Source organism: Gossypium arboreum, chromosome 11 (assembly GCF_025698485.1).
Source record: "Gossypium arboreum isolate Shixiya-1 chromosome 11, ASM2569848v2, whole genome shotgun sequence".
In the NCBI taxonomy this organism is placed as follows: domain Eukaryota; kingdom Viridiplantae; phylum Streptophyta; class Magnoliopsida; order Malvales; family Malvaceae; genus Gossypium; species Gossypium arboreum.
The window spans coordinates 6,066,388-6,081,000 of record NC_069080.1 but is presented as its reverse complement, the minus strand read 5'-3'; the positions used below and the strand labels follow the sequence as shown (position 1 = coordinate 6,081,000).

The 14,613-nt window shown below is 32.8% G+C and overlaps 2 protein-coding genes across 2 annotated transcripts; one reads left to right on the top strand and one right to left on the bottom strand.

The window, feature by feature from the left end:
- The first annotated feature begins 8,366 nt into the window (after positions 1-8,366).
- Positions 8,367-9,234, top strand: LOC108472997 (light-regulated protein 1, chloroplastic). The gene is made up of 3 exons (XM_017774567.2): positions 8,367-8,637; positions 8,731-8,889; positions 8,992-9,234. Exons 1-3 carry the CDS (start codon positions 8,447-8,449, stop codon positions 9,065-9,067), a joined length of 426 nt encoding a protein of 141 aa, XP_017630056.1. The 5' UTR covers positions 8,367-8,446; the 3' UTR covers positions 9,068-9,234.
- A 959-nt stretch (positions 9,235-10,193) lies between these two features.
- Positions 10,194-14,287, bottom strand: LOC108474031 (transcription factor ICE1). Its single transcript, XM_017775906.2, has 4 exons — positions 12,867-14,287; positions 12,300-12,524; positions 11,232-11,402; positions 10,194-10,483 (listed from the first exon to the last, which is right to left on the bottom strand). The coding sequence occupies exons 1-4, from the start codon at positions 13,947-13,949 to the stop codon at positions 10,400-10,402; spliced, it is 1,563 nt and encodes a 520-aa protein (XP_017631395.1). The 5' UTR covers positions 13,950-14,287; the 3' UTR covers positions 10,194-10,399.
- Between the last annotated feature and the right edge of the window lie 326 nt (positions 14,288-14,613).

Genomic DNA, 14,613 nt, shown 5'->3' with positions numbered 1-14,613 from the left:
AATATTACTCAATAACAATCAATTATTTAGTAGCAATCAATTATTCTGTAACAATTAATTATTTAGTAACAGTCAGTTATTCAGTACTTTTATTTACCCCTATTAACATGACTCGGACACTGACGGATACACGGATCCAACCATCACACCAGTACAGTACTACACATAGTGCCTCATCGGCCAAGTCGAAGTAAACAGTAACAGTAACAGTACAGTACAGAGTGCCTCATCGGAATTAATCCGAAACAGTAACTAACAGTACGACACTTATAGTGCCTCATCGACTCAAGGTCAAAGTATTCCTAAACGCTTCCAATCCTATGGTATGCCAAGTATATCCGACTTAGCCGGATACTGTTAATAGAGTTTTAATAAATTTTCAATTTTCAATTAATACACATTTCAATTAATCACATAAATTAATAATTCAATACAATTCAATTTACTTTTTATTAACATATATTCAAATTCCATATCAGTCACACATATATTCATATAAATTCAATAAATTTATCACATACCAAATCAATCTATTTCAATTGTAAAACACAATACAATTAATTCTCACCTTAATTACTTACCATAACATTTAATCAAAATACAACAATTAATAATTAAATTCACCTTTCAAATTTCAACCAATGTTCACTCCAATTCAAATAATCATCTCAATGGACTTAACATACATATTAAATAATAATTTCAACAATTAAATATTAAGTTCGGATTATAGATGTAATGCCTCCGTACCCGAGACCGTCGCTGGAGTTGAGCACGAGATGTTAACAGACTTAATTCATTAATTAAACAGCTCAAACAATTTATTTTAGAATTTCCAGGCAAGCTAGCTAACTGCATCACAGTCGCTAAAAAAATCATATCTCGAGTTAAAAAACTCAAAATCTAATTCCATAAATTTTACTTGAAACTAGACTCATATATCTACTTACTAATATTTTTCTAGAATTTTTGGTAAGGCCAATTAGTACAGTTTATTAGTTAAAGTCTCCACTGTTTCAAGGTTCGGCTACTCTGAACCCTGTGTATTACGAATCAGATATCTCCTTGTACAGAGTTTCAATGACTATGCCGTTTGTTTCTCATAAAACTAGACTCAATAAAGATTTCATAAATGTAATGTGAAACTCCTAATTGTTTTTGTACAATTTATGATTAATTTTTAAAGTTAGAACAGGGGATTCAAAGATTACTCTGACCCTGTTCCACCAAAACTTAAATATCTCATAAAATATAACTCATTTACCTGTTTCGTTACTTCCATATGAAAACAGACTCATCAAGCTTCAATTCCAGAATTATTCATCATTTAATTCCATTTCTACTATTTTTAGTGATTTTTCAATTTCACGTCACTTCTGCTGTCTGATTCTATTTTGTGGCAAATTTTACCTTTCCAAGGATTTTCATGGTTTAGTTAAGACATAAAGCATACATGTTATCATAGATAAACTTGATTAGCCATTCCAATAGCTAATCATTCTCAAACATTTCCATTCCATCCATGGCCATATCGTAAGATTATACACACAAAATGATTGGAATGCTATGCATGCCATATTTCCAAAAATTTCAAGTCATTATACCGCGATTGTCCAGTGATAGTGTGAGCATGCCTCCGACCGTCCTGATCTCCAAATTGACTTGTCAAAACTACAAAGAATAAAAAGGAGGGAGCAAGTTAAGATGCTTAGTAAGTCCACATGCAAATAACAAATAACTTAACAAAGCAATTATACCAACCAACATTAGCATAATATCACCAAAACATGTATCACATTTCTATTCATCATTCATCATCTTACCATATTATTGTTGTCGTATCAAGTCTCAACCCGAGGGTTAAGTACATACCTGTCCAAAGTGCCCATTCCACAACACTTACCAATACGTCACTTGCATATTGAGTATTCTTCCATTTCACTAGAATTTTACCCGTTGAACACATTGGAATATAACTCGGATACATGGAAAGTTTGCACATAAGTGCCACATATGTAGCCAATGTAACAGCCTAATTTTCAGTGGTATCGGGAATAGAGATTTGATATCACCAAATCCGAGGGTGAGTTAAAAATTTAATAAATTAATACCTATGAGTCAAATGTGAATATAAAAGCATTTTTGAATTAGTGAATTTGGTGATTTAAAAGATTTAATTAGGTAAATTGGGTCGAGAATGAGGTATCGAGACCTCGACTTCATAAATCGTGCCATAAATATTTTTAGAAATATTTATGGAGTGTTGGTGAGGTAGTAATAAAATTTAGTCAGAAATTTTTGACGTTTGGGTGGTTAATTAAATAAAAAGAACTAAATTGAAAAGGGTGTAAAAGTTGCTAAAAGGATAAAATAGCTCAATTGTCAAATGAGGAAGAACCTAAAGTGAAAATAATCCCAAAGGAGATATTTTGGGCGGCAATAGTTGAGAAAAATCAGGAAATGGGTGAAATAAGGGCAAAATTGGGAAATTGCTAAAATTGGCTAAATAAAAATGGGACTAAATTGGAATATCTAGAATTCTCTTCATCCCTCTACATATTCATAAGCTGAAAAACAGCCATGGAGGAGGGTTCAAGCTGGTTTTCATACTCTAGCTTCATGTAAGTTTAATTCTTGCTTTCTCCTTGAAATTTTTATGTTTTTGGACTTTTACAATTGGGTCCAACTTAATATTTCATTAGTTTTTGATTCCATGTCTAATTTTTGAAGTTTTTATGGATGAGTTCTGGAAGTATATGATGATTTAGCATGGAATTAGAGCTTTAAATTGTTTATATTCTGATTTTATAGAAAGAATTGAATAGAAAGTGAATGTTTGGGACCTAATTGTAAAAGAGTTTGAAGTTAGAGTTTCATGTGGAAATTCTAAATTTCAATAGTTATGAAATAACTTATAATGTCTAGAAAAAGTATTAATTGAGAAAATTATCTTATTTGAGGGGTTAATTGAGCAAGGACTGAATTGTATGAATTGTAAAATTTGGGGTAAAATAGAAGTCAACATTTTGCACTAAAACTGTTTTGGGCAGCAGCAGTAGCTTAACTTTGAAAAATTACCAAAAATTGTAGAAATCGAATTAGAGGATGAATAAAATATGAAATTAAAGCTTATTAAGTCTAATTTTTTATAAAAGAAATTATGTAAGCAATGGAGTTGTAAATCATGAGATACAATAACTTTTGTGAGACAATGTCAGAATGATTTCAGGTTCCCCTGTTCTGACTTTGGAAAATCATAAAAAAATGGATAAAAATAATTAGGGGATTAAATTTATATGTTTAGAATCCTGAAAGAGTATATTTTCAAGAGATATAAATGGAAACATCATTCAAATTCTGTACAAGGAGATAATTAATTTTTAGTGAAGAAGGGTCAGAACGGTTAGACAGCAGATCAGAGGAAAATTTAAAGAATAAACTGTACTTATTGGCTAAACCAAAAATTCTGAAAATTTTATGGTAAGAAGATATATGATTCTAGTTTCAGGGAAAATTAGCGGATCTTAATTTTGAGTTTCATAGCTCCAGATATAAATAATTTAGCGACTATGACACAGATGGATAACTTTGAATATACATATAAGTTAATAGTGAAATTATTGATAACGTTACTTGTAAGCATGATATATACATTAAGGATGTGAAATGGAGTGGAGGAGGAGGAAAATATATATGAATATTCAATTAGCATGGCTAATTTGCATGTTTTAAGCTCATGGACTAAATTGAATAAAAGTAAAACTTTAGGGGGTAATTTTGTAAAAATGTCAAAGATGACTAAATTGAAGGGAATGGATTGTTTTATTATCTAAATTAATATATTGAATGAAATTATCAATTTAAGATTGGGTGAAATTTGGGAAAATGGTAAATTACCAATATGCCCTTAAATCTTGGTATTTCTGCAATTTAGTCAGATAGGTTCGTATATCTTGAATGAGCATGTAAATATGACAATTTAAATATTGTATCATATTTTATATGATGTTTGAATTGAATATTTGAAAAGGATGATACATGAAACATGAATATGAATACTAAATAATATAAATTAATTGAAATTATTCTGAAAATCTCGGTAATATCTCGTATCCTTTCCCGGTCTCAGGTACGGGTATGGGGTATTACAGCCAAGCTACCATGTAACCCGCCCATAAGCGAACTCGGACTCAAATCAACGAGTTCGGATGCCTAGTTACATTTCACGAACTCGGACTCAACTCAACGAGTTAGATGTTCGCATCCACAAGTGAACTCGGACTCAACTCAACGAGTTCGGATGCCCAAATATCCGAATCTATTCCTAAGGTTCAACGGGACTTTCCTCGTTCGTACTCCTTTACCATTCTCCTTGGAATACCAATGACGATACTTCGATAGTCTTTCACATTTTTCACATAATTCATAAAATTTTTGCATGTTGTCTAACAATGACCACAAAGCATAGAATTGCATGATAACAATCATAATATCTTATAAATAGCATTAAATGATTTAAAATAACGGTTATATTACAATATTTACATATGAACTTACCTCGATACAAAATGAGAATAGTCGAGCCAATTCCTCGTAAACTTTATTTTTCCCCCGATCTCGACTCGAATCTCTTTTCTCTTGATCTATAATACCAAATTAATTTATTTAATACACACATTCATCAAAATAGCCCTAGTATTTAACTTTGGCAAAATTATCATTTTGCCCTAAACTTCACATATTTACACTTTTACCCCAAGGCTCGTAAATTAAACCTCATCCTATTTTCTTATGTTTTATGTCATGCTGATCATTTTTCCCTTTTATAGCAACATCAAATTCACATTCTAACATGTACTTATGAATATTAGGTATTTTTACCGATTATATCATTTTACTCGTTTTTACGAAAAATCACTTAGCAAAAGTTGTTTAACACAATCTCAAACTTCATATTCTACCATAAAACATCAAAATTCATACATATCATCCATGGATAAAAATTTAAATATAAACCCTAGCTCAAAATATTAGTAGAAATAGGTAAACCGAGCTACGAGGATTTCAAAAATGTAAAGAATATTAAAAATGGGCATATAAATCACTTATAATCAATGCTTAAAAGTGTTGAAACCCTAGTTATGGTGGAGAGCAAAATTCAGCAGCAACTTATGGAGAAGATGATCATTTTTGTGTTATTTTTCCCATTTTATTTCATTTAATATCCAAATGACCAAAATGCCCTTCCTTACTAAACTTTCAAAAATTCCATCCATGTCCAATTTTTGTCCATAAACTTAGAAATTGGTCAAATTCCTATTTAAGACCTCCTAATTAATATTTCAAAGTAATTTCATACTAGAAACTTCTAGAATGCAAGTTTTGCAACTTATTCAATTTAGTCCCTAACTTCAAATTAAGCACTTTATGCATAAAATTTCTTCACGAAATTTTCACACAATCATGCAATCATATCATAGACCTCAAAATAATCATAAAATAATTATTTCTATCTCGGATTTTATGGTCCTGAAAACACTATTCCGATTAGGCCCTAATTCAGGTTACCACAATAGAAATACAAACCGTAATTTCCGAGCTAACCTTCGTTGGCTTTGTCTTTTCCTTTCTTAGCCGAGGTCTTCCGGAATAATGTTAACTACGGAAATTATAACAATTAAAAATTATCAATACACTACCATTAAATTTCACATTGATATTTTAAATATTTATTCAACTTTTGTCTAAATTCCAATTTAGTCAGTAAACCGAGACTAACTTTTATTCTTCACCTTTAGCTTAATATTTTCATTCAATTTTCACTTTAGACTAATTTCAACTCTCTAATTTCACCATAAAACCATAATTTTGAAATTCTTTCAATTTAGTTCCTACTATTCAAAACTTATGATTTATTTTACAATTCAATCCTTATTTCACTTCTAACTTGAAATTGTATCAATTTAACCCCTAACACTTCCATTAATTCAACATGAATGACATTTAAAAATCCACTAACTTTCAAATTTTCCACTTAAATCAAGTAGTACTTTGTTTTAGGATTCTAAAAACATCAAAATTACAAGAAAATTGACTAAATTAACTTACCAATTGAATTTGAAACCTTGAAATCCCTAATTTCCCTTTCTTTCCTTCTTTTCTTCTCTGTTTCGTTTGTTGTTGTTCTCTTTTCCATCTTTTGTTTCTTTTCTTTTATTTCATTTACTTTACTTTATATATATTATAATAATATAATATAATAATAATTTATTATATTATAAGTAATTATAGAATTGTATTACAAATGTATGTATTTAATTTATTACACATATATATTTTTATTACCATACATTTGTCTTTACTTTAATTTATTTCATAATATACTATCAATTTAATAAAAATAACATTAATAAATATCAAATATAAAACCATAATAATAAATAATAATAATTTAATATACATATTTATGCATAAAATCAAAGATTTTTATGCATTTGCCGCCTCACTTAACAAAAATAGCATAATTTCCACTGTGGTCCTTTTTATTTTCTTTTAATCTATAATTAAACTTTCACACTTTATTCAATTTAGTCTTTTTTCCTACTTACTCTTAATTAAGCTAAATTCACTTAATTAAAGCCTACTTAACCACTTGATTAACTTCATAAATATTTTTAATAAATATTTAAGAATTTATTTTTTAAAAATGGTGACCCAAAAAATACATTTTTCGGTAACAGTAAAATTTGGGTCGTTATATAACACCTGTAACATGTTGCCTCATTAAAAATCTTATCAATAAAACCTAGTGGGACAAAACCTCGATTAAAGGAAAAAAATTACATCATGTATTTACTCCATTCATGACAAAATCACATAATTTCTTATATTTTTACCTATTTCAACACTGAATACTGACTATTCAAATGATCACTTGAATGAATTTGATAAACGTTTATGTCATCATTCTTCTGGAACTCATGAGTGATGAAATATTTTGAGAAATATATTTTGATCTCTCCAGAAATCCAAATAACAATCATAATTTGGTCATTATCTCTTTGAAAGTCACTATCTTTTTTATAAATGTTATATGTATTATAAATTTTATTATATTATTTTTATCGATTTATATATTATGAAAATAGTTATAATATAACATAAGTCTTTGTCTAAATTAAGTTTATATAATTAAAATTATAGATTGTTTACATCATGAACCTAAATATCGTGTGGAAAATATTAATTATGCAAATACAAAAACAAAACGTTTTTTCTGCATTATATCGAAGGGTACAATACAGTTTGAGAGAATCGAGTCAAATACAAGCACTAAAGATAGGTTATGAACTCTTTAATTTGAAATATTAAAAACTTTAGAATGTGGTTGAAAGAATATTTGTTGTCCTATTTTTTTTCTCCATATTATTAAAATCATACCTGTGTAGCATAAAAAATAAGTTTAGATCATATCGTGTTATTTTTTATAGTCGTATCATCGACTACTTCCTTGTACTAATATATTACATGTGATGATCTAATTTTATTTTGAATTTTTATTACTTATTTAGAAATTTTTATTGTACTAACATTTTAACAATATAAATTATTTAACTATGTAATCACAATTTATATTACCAAATATGCTATAGAAAATTATAAAATAATTATATTCTGTTAACTAAACGCATCTAATAAATTATTACTCTTTCTAATGATTACACTTATTCTGTGATGTCAAAACAGTGTCTAATGTTTTAATTATATAAAAATTACGAGATTTAATAGTCACACGTCAATAGACCAATTCAATCTCCACTTCTTGTTTTCCAACTTTGAATCAGATTGAACTTGTGTGTTTCAGTTGGGAATCTTGGGACATTATTATCGTCTTAATCAATTGGAATGCCGCTGTATAATCTAACATTTTTTTTTATAATAACATGCAATTATATCTTCCACGACTCTAAGAGGAAATGTTGTTTGGATTAAAAAGGATTTAAAGTACAACCCCATGGATCCAATAACATTGCAGACCTTTCGACCTAAAAAACAAATGATTAATGCATATATAAAACCTCTAATTAGTATCAGCACTAGTGTTTCCTTCAATCGGCACTCGTGTCATGTCGTGTCAATCATTGTGAAACCTCCGAAACATGACAAAAGCTAAACCAGATATTTTTATCCTGCATGGATTAGACTCGTGGAAATATCTTAAAAGCTTCATAAATATCTCCAGCACAGTCGAGCTTTTTGTCCCTCATAAACTCACAACGAGGTATCGGATAAAAAAGATCCCTTATCTAGATTGAGTGGCAAATATCTTTGCTTTATACTATAATTTCCAACCCACCCCTTCTCTATAAATTCATTAGCATCTCTCACAAGCTCACTTAACACTTTTTAATTTGATATAATCCATTATACAACGAAATACTCCAAAATGCAGTCAGCAGCAGCAACAGCAACAGCAACTCTCAGCATTGCACCACCCCTTATTCCTAATCTCTCACCCTCCAAAGCCTTCTCCCCAAGGCTTGGCAGCTCCATTCCTCCCTCTCGGCGCGGCCTTTCAATCAAAGCAACCGCCACCACCTACGACCCTTCAATGGTTGACTACAGCTCTATGCTCTCGTAAGTCTTTTTTTTCTAGTTTAAAGTTGTGTTGTTTCGTTTGACACGAAAGCTTTTAACTAATTTGGGCTCGTGGGGCATGCATTTATGCAGTGTGTTTCCAGCAGAGGCGTGTGAGACAATCGGTGGAGATGCATGCCGGGCAGACATATACCCTGAAGTGAAGCTACAACCGGAGGCCAGAAACAACTCCCCGAGGACCACAACAGAGTTGATGGACAGAGAATATCTGGAATACAATGATGCCAAAACGTATTAATTACTTTCCCAACAAACTGTTGCCCAAATCTCGTATTCTATTTCTTTATACAAATTAAGTTATGAAAGCTGTTTCATTTCCATATGTAAATGCAGGGTTTTCTGTGCTGAGGCGTGTGATGATTTGGGCGGAGAATTCTGTAGCCGAGAGTATCAAAGGGGAGTGTATTAGAAACAAGTGACCATGTCGCCAGGATCCTTTTCAGCTATCAGGATTCAGGACTGGACATATTTATATTGAAATATGCGATGTATATAACAGACCTTTTACTTGCTGTGTAACTACGTATAACTTCTTTGATGATATAATATAGTTTGGATTTGAAGCAGAAAAGTAAAGTCGTATGTGTTATTTCAGACAGATTCTAATAATGATGATAACTAAAATATATACTCGGTTTAGCTGTAATAAGAATATTCTAACTATTTGATACACAAATCATGGCTGAAAACCAGATTCTGGAGTTATCCAAGATCAGAAAACATGAGAAAAACACAAATCTTAACCCAATATCACTTTCATTTTCCTATTCCACGTACGTAATCCACTTCCAATCCACACATAATAAGCAAGCAAAGAATATCAATAAATCAGATTTCATTCCTGGTAAAGCTTGTAACTTCTTTGAACCTAAAGAAACAACACAGTAAAAAGAAAGAAAACAAAAACAAAAACAAAAACAAAATAGAACCCAAAAAAGGTAGTTATTTGCTTTTCATTTTTTAATATTAGTTTTGGTTTTACTTGGATTTCTTGTTAATGATTTCATCAGGGACAGCTTGAAGCAGCTTCTTCTGCTTACTTTGTGGTCTTCTTCAATGTAATCTATCTTTTGAAACTTAGTTTTAGACCTTCTCTTAACATACAGTTCTGGACTGCAATCTCGCCATTGTAGGGTGGGTCAACCGGAGGTGATTTGTTGGGGTCGTCCATCAAAGGCACAGTGGATCATTTCAGAGGATGCCATCACGGCAGATGCAGCATCACTTGTTCATTTTGCCGCCAAAACCTTCGTCAAGGAGGTGGAAATCAATTGTGCAAGCCATGGCGGTTGACAAGGTGGAGCTTTTAATTTAAACCCTAAATAACTAACTTTTGAAGGAGGGAAATGTTGTTAAGCCTTATGTAGCTAGGATTTGCATCTATGGGGTTTTAGTAAAGCTCATGAAAATATCAAGAAAAGAATTCAGCCCATGGAAAGAGCCGTTGCTTACTTGCCTACTGTTCATCCCCTGGACAGCAGCAACAAATATGACAGAAAAGGAAAAACTAAAAAGAGGTATAAAATAAGGAGATATTTTTATTTAAAAAAGCTGAAATTACTAAATAAAAACTGCAAATCAGAATGTTGTACTTCTCAAATAAACACTAAGTAATTAACATTATCAGCTAAAGATGCTTTGCTTGCGCCACCTACAAATGTTCTGCTTGAAATGGGTCCTTCACCAATGGGATGCTGCAGCAAACTGAGTTTATAAACTACCCCAAGACAAGCTATCCAAGTCACATTATCCCATGGAAACCAGCTGAATCAAGAAGTACTGCTTTGATTTGCTCAGCCATTAATTCTTGCCCTTCCCTGCATTGCTGTTGAACAAATAAACCAATTAACCAACAATCAATCTCTCCATCAAAACATATGAATGACAAGCCCATGCATGCTTAATTAACACATCAAAACTTCGTAATGCTTTCCACAATTACAGTTGAGATGATTTTATTTCACAGCTTTCAGCTTCCACATTTTCAAATTCTTTTAATGATCTACGATCAACAATCATTAACCATTAGCATTAATTTAGCCTTCAGATCAGGAGGCCGGTGGAGGGCTTTAAAAATGTAACAACAGAAAAGGGGGAAAAAGTGTATCAATGCATTGCCTAGCATAGGTCCCACTATAAACCATGATTCAATTACATCAACCCATGTGCAAAATAGTACATGTAGTCAGAATACTACACAACAGGACAATAAGAAGAGAGTTCTCAGGAGTTTCCGGATCATGGTCTATAACATTAATTGAACTTGCCTTTTACCTAAACTAACACTAACAAAGATACAAAGAAAACAACATAGTTTCTTCCATAAAGGACCATTACTTTGTTGTTGCAAGAGTTAAAAACACAAGAAAGAACTCTATTTAGGGCTTTGGGTTTTGCATCGGAATTGGCTTGGCTTGGCTTGGAAAGAAACAAAATTCATTAAAATTGTTAGATGTTAGTCGCAATCATATGAGGAGAGCATACATAATCAGTTGGATAGACACACGTATCAAAGTTGATCTTTAAATGGAAATCAACAGAAGCAGATGAAGACAAGAAGAGAAGAAGAGTACCTCAGCTCGGAACACATCCAGTGCAAACCCATTGAAACAGCTAATTACAGCTTGTTGTATATCCAATCCAAGGTTGTCTAGAGCTCTCATAGTGGAGAGCAAGAGACCTGGCCTGCGAGCACAAAACATGTGAATGTTGACAGCCCTTCCTTCCCTTACCCTAACCTCCACCTGGAAATTGCAGAAACAAAAATTAGAAAACTAGGAGCTACTTGAGTTGTTGCTCAAAACATTTAGGGAAAAAGAGTCACATTCACAACCTGGTGAAAGTTTCTGGAATATGTCTATCCAAATGCATATAGATCATTGAAACTTTGGGGAAATAACAAATAGCTCCAGTTATTCGTTAATCAAATCAAAGATGTTTGACTAAGACTATGGATTGCACAGAGTCATGAACTATGCTTGTTAGCAACAGGGATTTGGAGCAAGATATGCATGTTCAATGATTACTTCTCTGTTGTAATATCATTTAACTAATAATATAAGGGCCAAAAAAAAAAAAAAAAAAAAAAAAAAAGAACAAAAACAAGAATAGAAGCCCAAAAATTAAAACTTCAGCTTCCTCAGTCTATCATATTAATACAATATATAGTTTTTCTAATTTTCATGATTATGTCAATCAACAAATTTAAAACTTAACAAGTTTGATGAGCAGATGTTTGATCTATATAAATGGATGAACATTAAACCCTATTGATTTGCAAGTACATGTTAAAAGGTTTAACAGGGCACACTATTAACTCTCGAAAATCAACATTAAACATAAATAATTTAAATTTCTACCAGTTCATGGTCAAATTAGAAAAAGTACAATAATGTTTAGCTTATTTGTCTTGTTGATATCATGTAAGTCTCTCAGAATAGAACAAACTGGCATCCATGTTTTGCGCCTTTCAGCCTTGAAATTTTCAATTTTATTGAGCATGTCAAATTTTTTGCCTAATAGGCAAAAGACTTGAAAAACATCAGTTTCTTATAGAAACTATGCAAACCAAGCAAATAATTGGGAAAAAAAAAGAAAGAGAAAAGAAAGCAAACTATAAACTTTAGGTCCAAAAGTTAAACCTTTGCGGGTTGGCTTTTAGAGCTCGGCAAAGAGCTGGGGCATAGTTCTTCCTTCACACGACATGGAAGGGTAGGTGGGGTCGGAGTCAATGGGTGGATACTTGTAGATGGTGGCATCAAAGAGCCATGTGGAGTGGATTCAAGTTCAGTATGGAGATCATTAATCTTTCGCAGAAGCTCCTTCAAATAATCAATGGCGTCCCCAAGTATTGAAGCCCTATCCATCTATGACACGATAACCACAATGAGCAGCCGCCAACAATACCAGTTTCAATTAAAAGAATACCAAGAAAATATGTCTTTTGTCTAACTAATAAACTAAAATCACCCCGAAACAATTACAATCAGAATCACTCAACGGACAAGTAATATTAAAAGAAAAGGGGCAAATACTAAAAATAAGTAAATGCATGTTCTCAAACTGTCAATATAAAATAGGTGAGGCATAGCATTCAATTCAAGAGTCAAAGACCAAATGACACATTTCAAGATTCTAAATAAACCCAAATGACCAAATAGCAAGATCACTATAATAATTATTTCGTTGCGATTTTCAAGATGATATACCTTGCTAATCTTGGGCACCACAGACCTAAGCATGTAAAGCCTATCGTTGAGCTTCTTCCTCCTCCGTCTCTCCGCCATCAGATTTTTTGCTGGCATCCCTTTTTTCTTCCCTTTCTGGTCTCCACCACCAGTAACTGTACTGGTTGCATTTGAGTTGCAACCACCATTGTTCACAGTCTCCTCCAGTTTGCAATCACCATTCCTGTCATCAGAATCATAATTCAGACCCGACACATCGATGCTGGCTTCCTCAATATCCAATTCCCCATGTCTCTTCCTCTTTCCATCTGATGCTTCCCCTCCAAATCTCAGCCCTGAGACATCCAAATTCCCCAATTTATCAGACCCACTAGAGCCCTGCCGCATGGCTGCTCGCTTCTGAAACAAAGTTGGTTGAGAACCAACTGAAGGGAAAACTTCAAGGGGCTTCAAAGTCTTTGCTCTGTTCACAAACGGGACATTCCCTGACCCGTCGAAACCACCAGCACTAAACCCACCGCTCAAAGGAGAAGCATTTTCAGTTCCTGCGAACAATCTCGTACCTTGAAACTCAGAGCTCGAACTGAACTCAGGAGTACCCATTTGAGTCTGGGGGAAAGCCATCAAATTCGGGGTGGGATTCGGCTGAAACTGAGCGAGAAAAGCCGGTTCGGAGGCGAAATCAAAGGCATTATCAAAAGGGTTGTGGCAGGAAACATTGAGGAGAGAAGAGAAGCAAGATTTAGGAGGCAACAAAGGGTGAGACTGGGAAGGGTCAAGCGTGAAGGCCTGGGAGGGAGAACATGAAGCAGAGGAATCAATCTGGTGGTGAAGAAGGAGACTGTTATCCACCTGGTTGGAGCAAAAACCAAGTTCTCTGATCTGAAGGTCCTGGTTCATAGCCGGGCTAATGTACCAATCAGCATCCAGCATGGATTTGAAGGAGGAAAGAGAAGCAGCAGACATAGACAAGTCGTCCTCTTTAGTCTCAAATTCATTATTGGCGTTACCGTCGTTGTTGTTGTTCCGCGTCCAAGAAGAAATCGCATCTTCTTCTTCCTCTTCGCCGCCCATCCAAACGACGCTGTTAGCTCCAAGGACCATGTCTTCACTCTCGGGCAGCCTCTCTTTTCAACTGGTTTAGTAGAGAAAGAAAAAGGCAGTTACAGCAGCAGAGGGAAAGAAGAAATGAGAAAAAGGAGAAGAGAAAAGTGAAGAAGCTTTATTCAGCAGAGAATCATAATATTGGGGGAAAAAGAAGAGAGAGGATTTGAAGTATGAAAGTTTGAACGTTACAAAATGTAGCGAAGCATTGGCAAATGAAGGGAGAGTAGCTCTCCCTGTCCTCTGCTTTTTATCTATTCGTCTATTACGTCTGTGTCTATGAACCATGTGTCTATCGCTACTTGCTTTCTTGCTTTATGTTTTTCCTTTTTTTTCTATTTTTCATTTTCTGCCCCATCTTCTAATACTTGGATATCCATACATGTGGGTCGGATTGGATTGGGTCGAGATACCGACGTTTCTTTTTGTTTTTTTTTTTCATTTTTCATTTCTTCTTAAATATTTTTATATAATTATTTAAAACTATATCTCTATTTGCTTCTTCACATTCACATTGTATGCTGGTTTCAATTGGGTATCGATTTAAAGAAATACATTAAATCTATTGATTTTTAAGAATCGTTATAAATAATTGAATAAATTTTTATAAATTTTTATAACTTTTATTTGTGAGACCTTTTAAAATTCATAATTTAATTTTGAC

Coding starts and splice junctions, on each gene's coding strand:
- LOC108472997 (XM_017774567.2), top strand. CDS start 8,447: ATGCAGTCAGCAGCAGCAACAGCAACAGCAACTCTCAGCATTGCACCA. Junction 8,638..8,730: donor GACTACAGCTCTATGCTCTC/GTAAGTCTTTTT, acceptor GCATTTATGCAG/TGTGTTTCCAGCAGAGGCGT. Junction 8,890..8,991: donor GAATACAATGATGCCAAAAC/GTATTAATTACT, acceptor ATGTAAATGCAG/GGTTTTCTGTGCTGAGGCGT.
- LOC108474031 (XM_017775906.2), bottom strand. CDS start 13,949: ATGGTCCTTGGAGCTAACAGCGTCGTTTGGATGGGCGGCGAAGAGGAA. Junction 12,525..12,866: donor TGGTGCCCAAGATTAGCAAG/GTATATCATCTT, acceptor ATCGTGTCATAG/ATGGATAGGGCTTCAATACT. Junction 11,403..12,299: donor CTAAAAGCCAACCCGCAAAG/GTTTAACTTTTG, acceptor TGCAATTTCCAG/GTGGAGGTTAGGGTAAGGGA.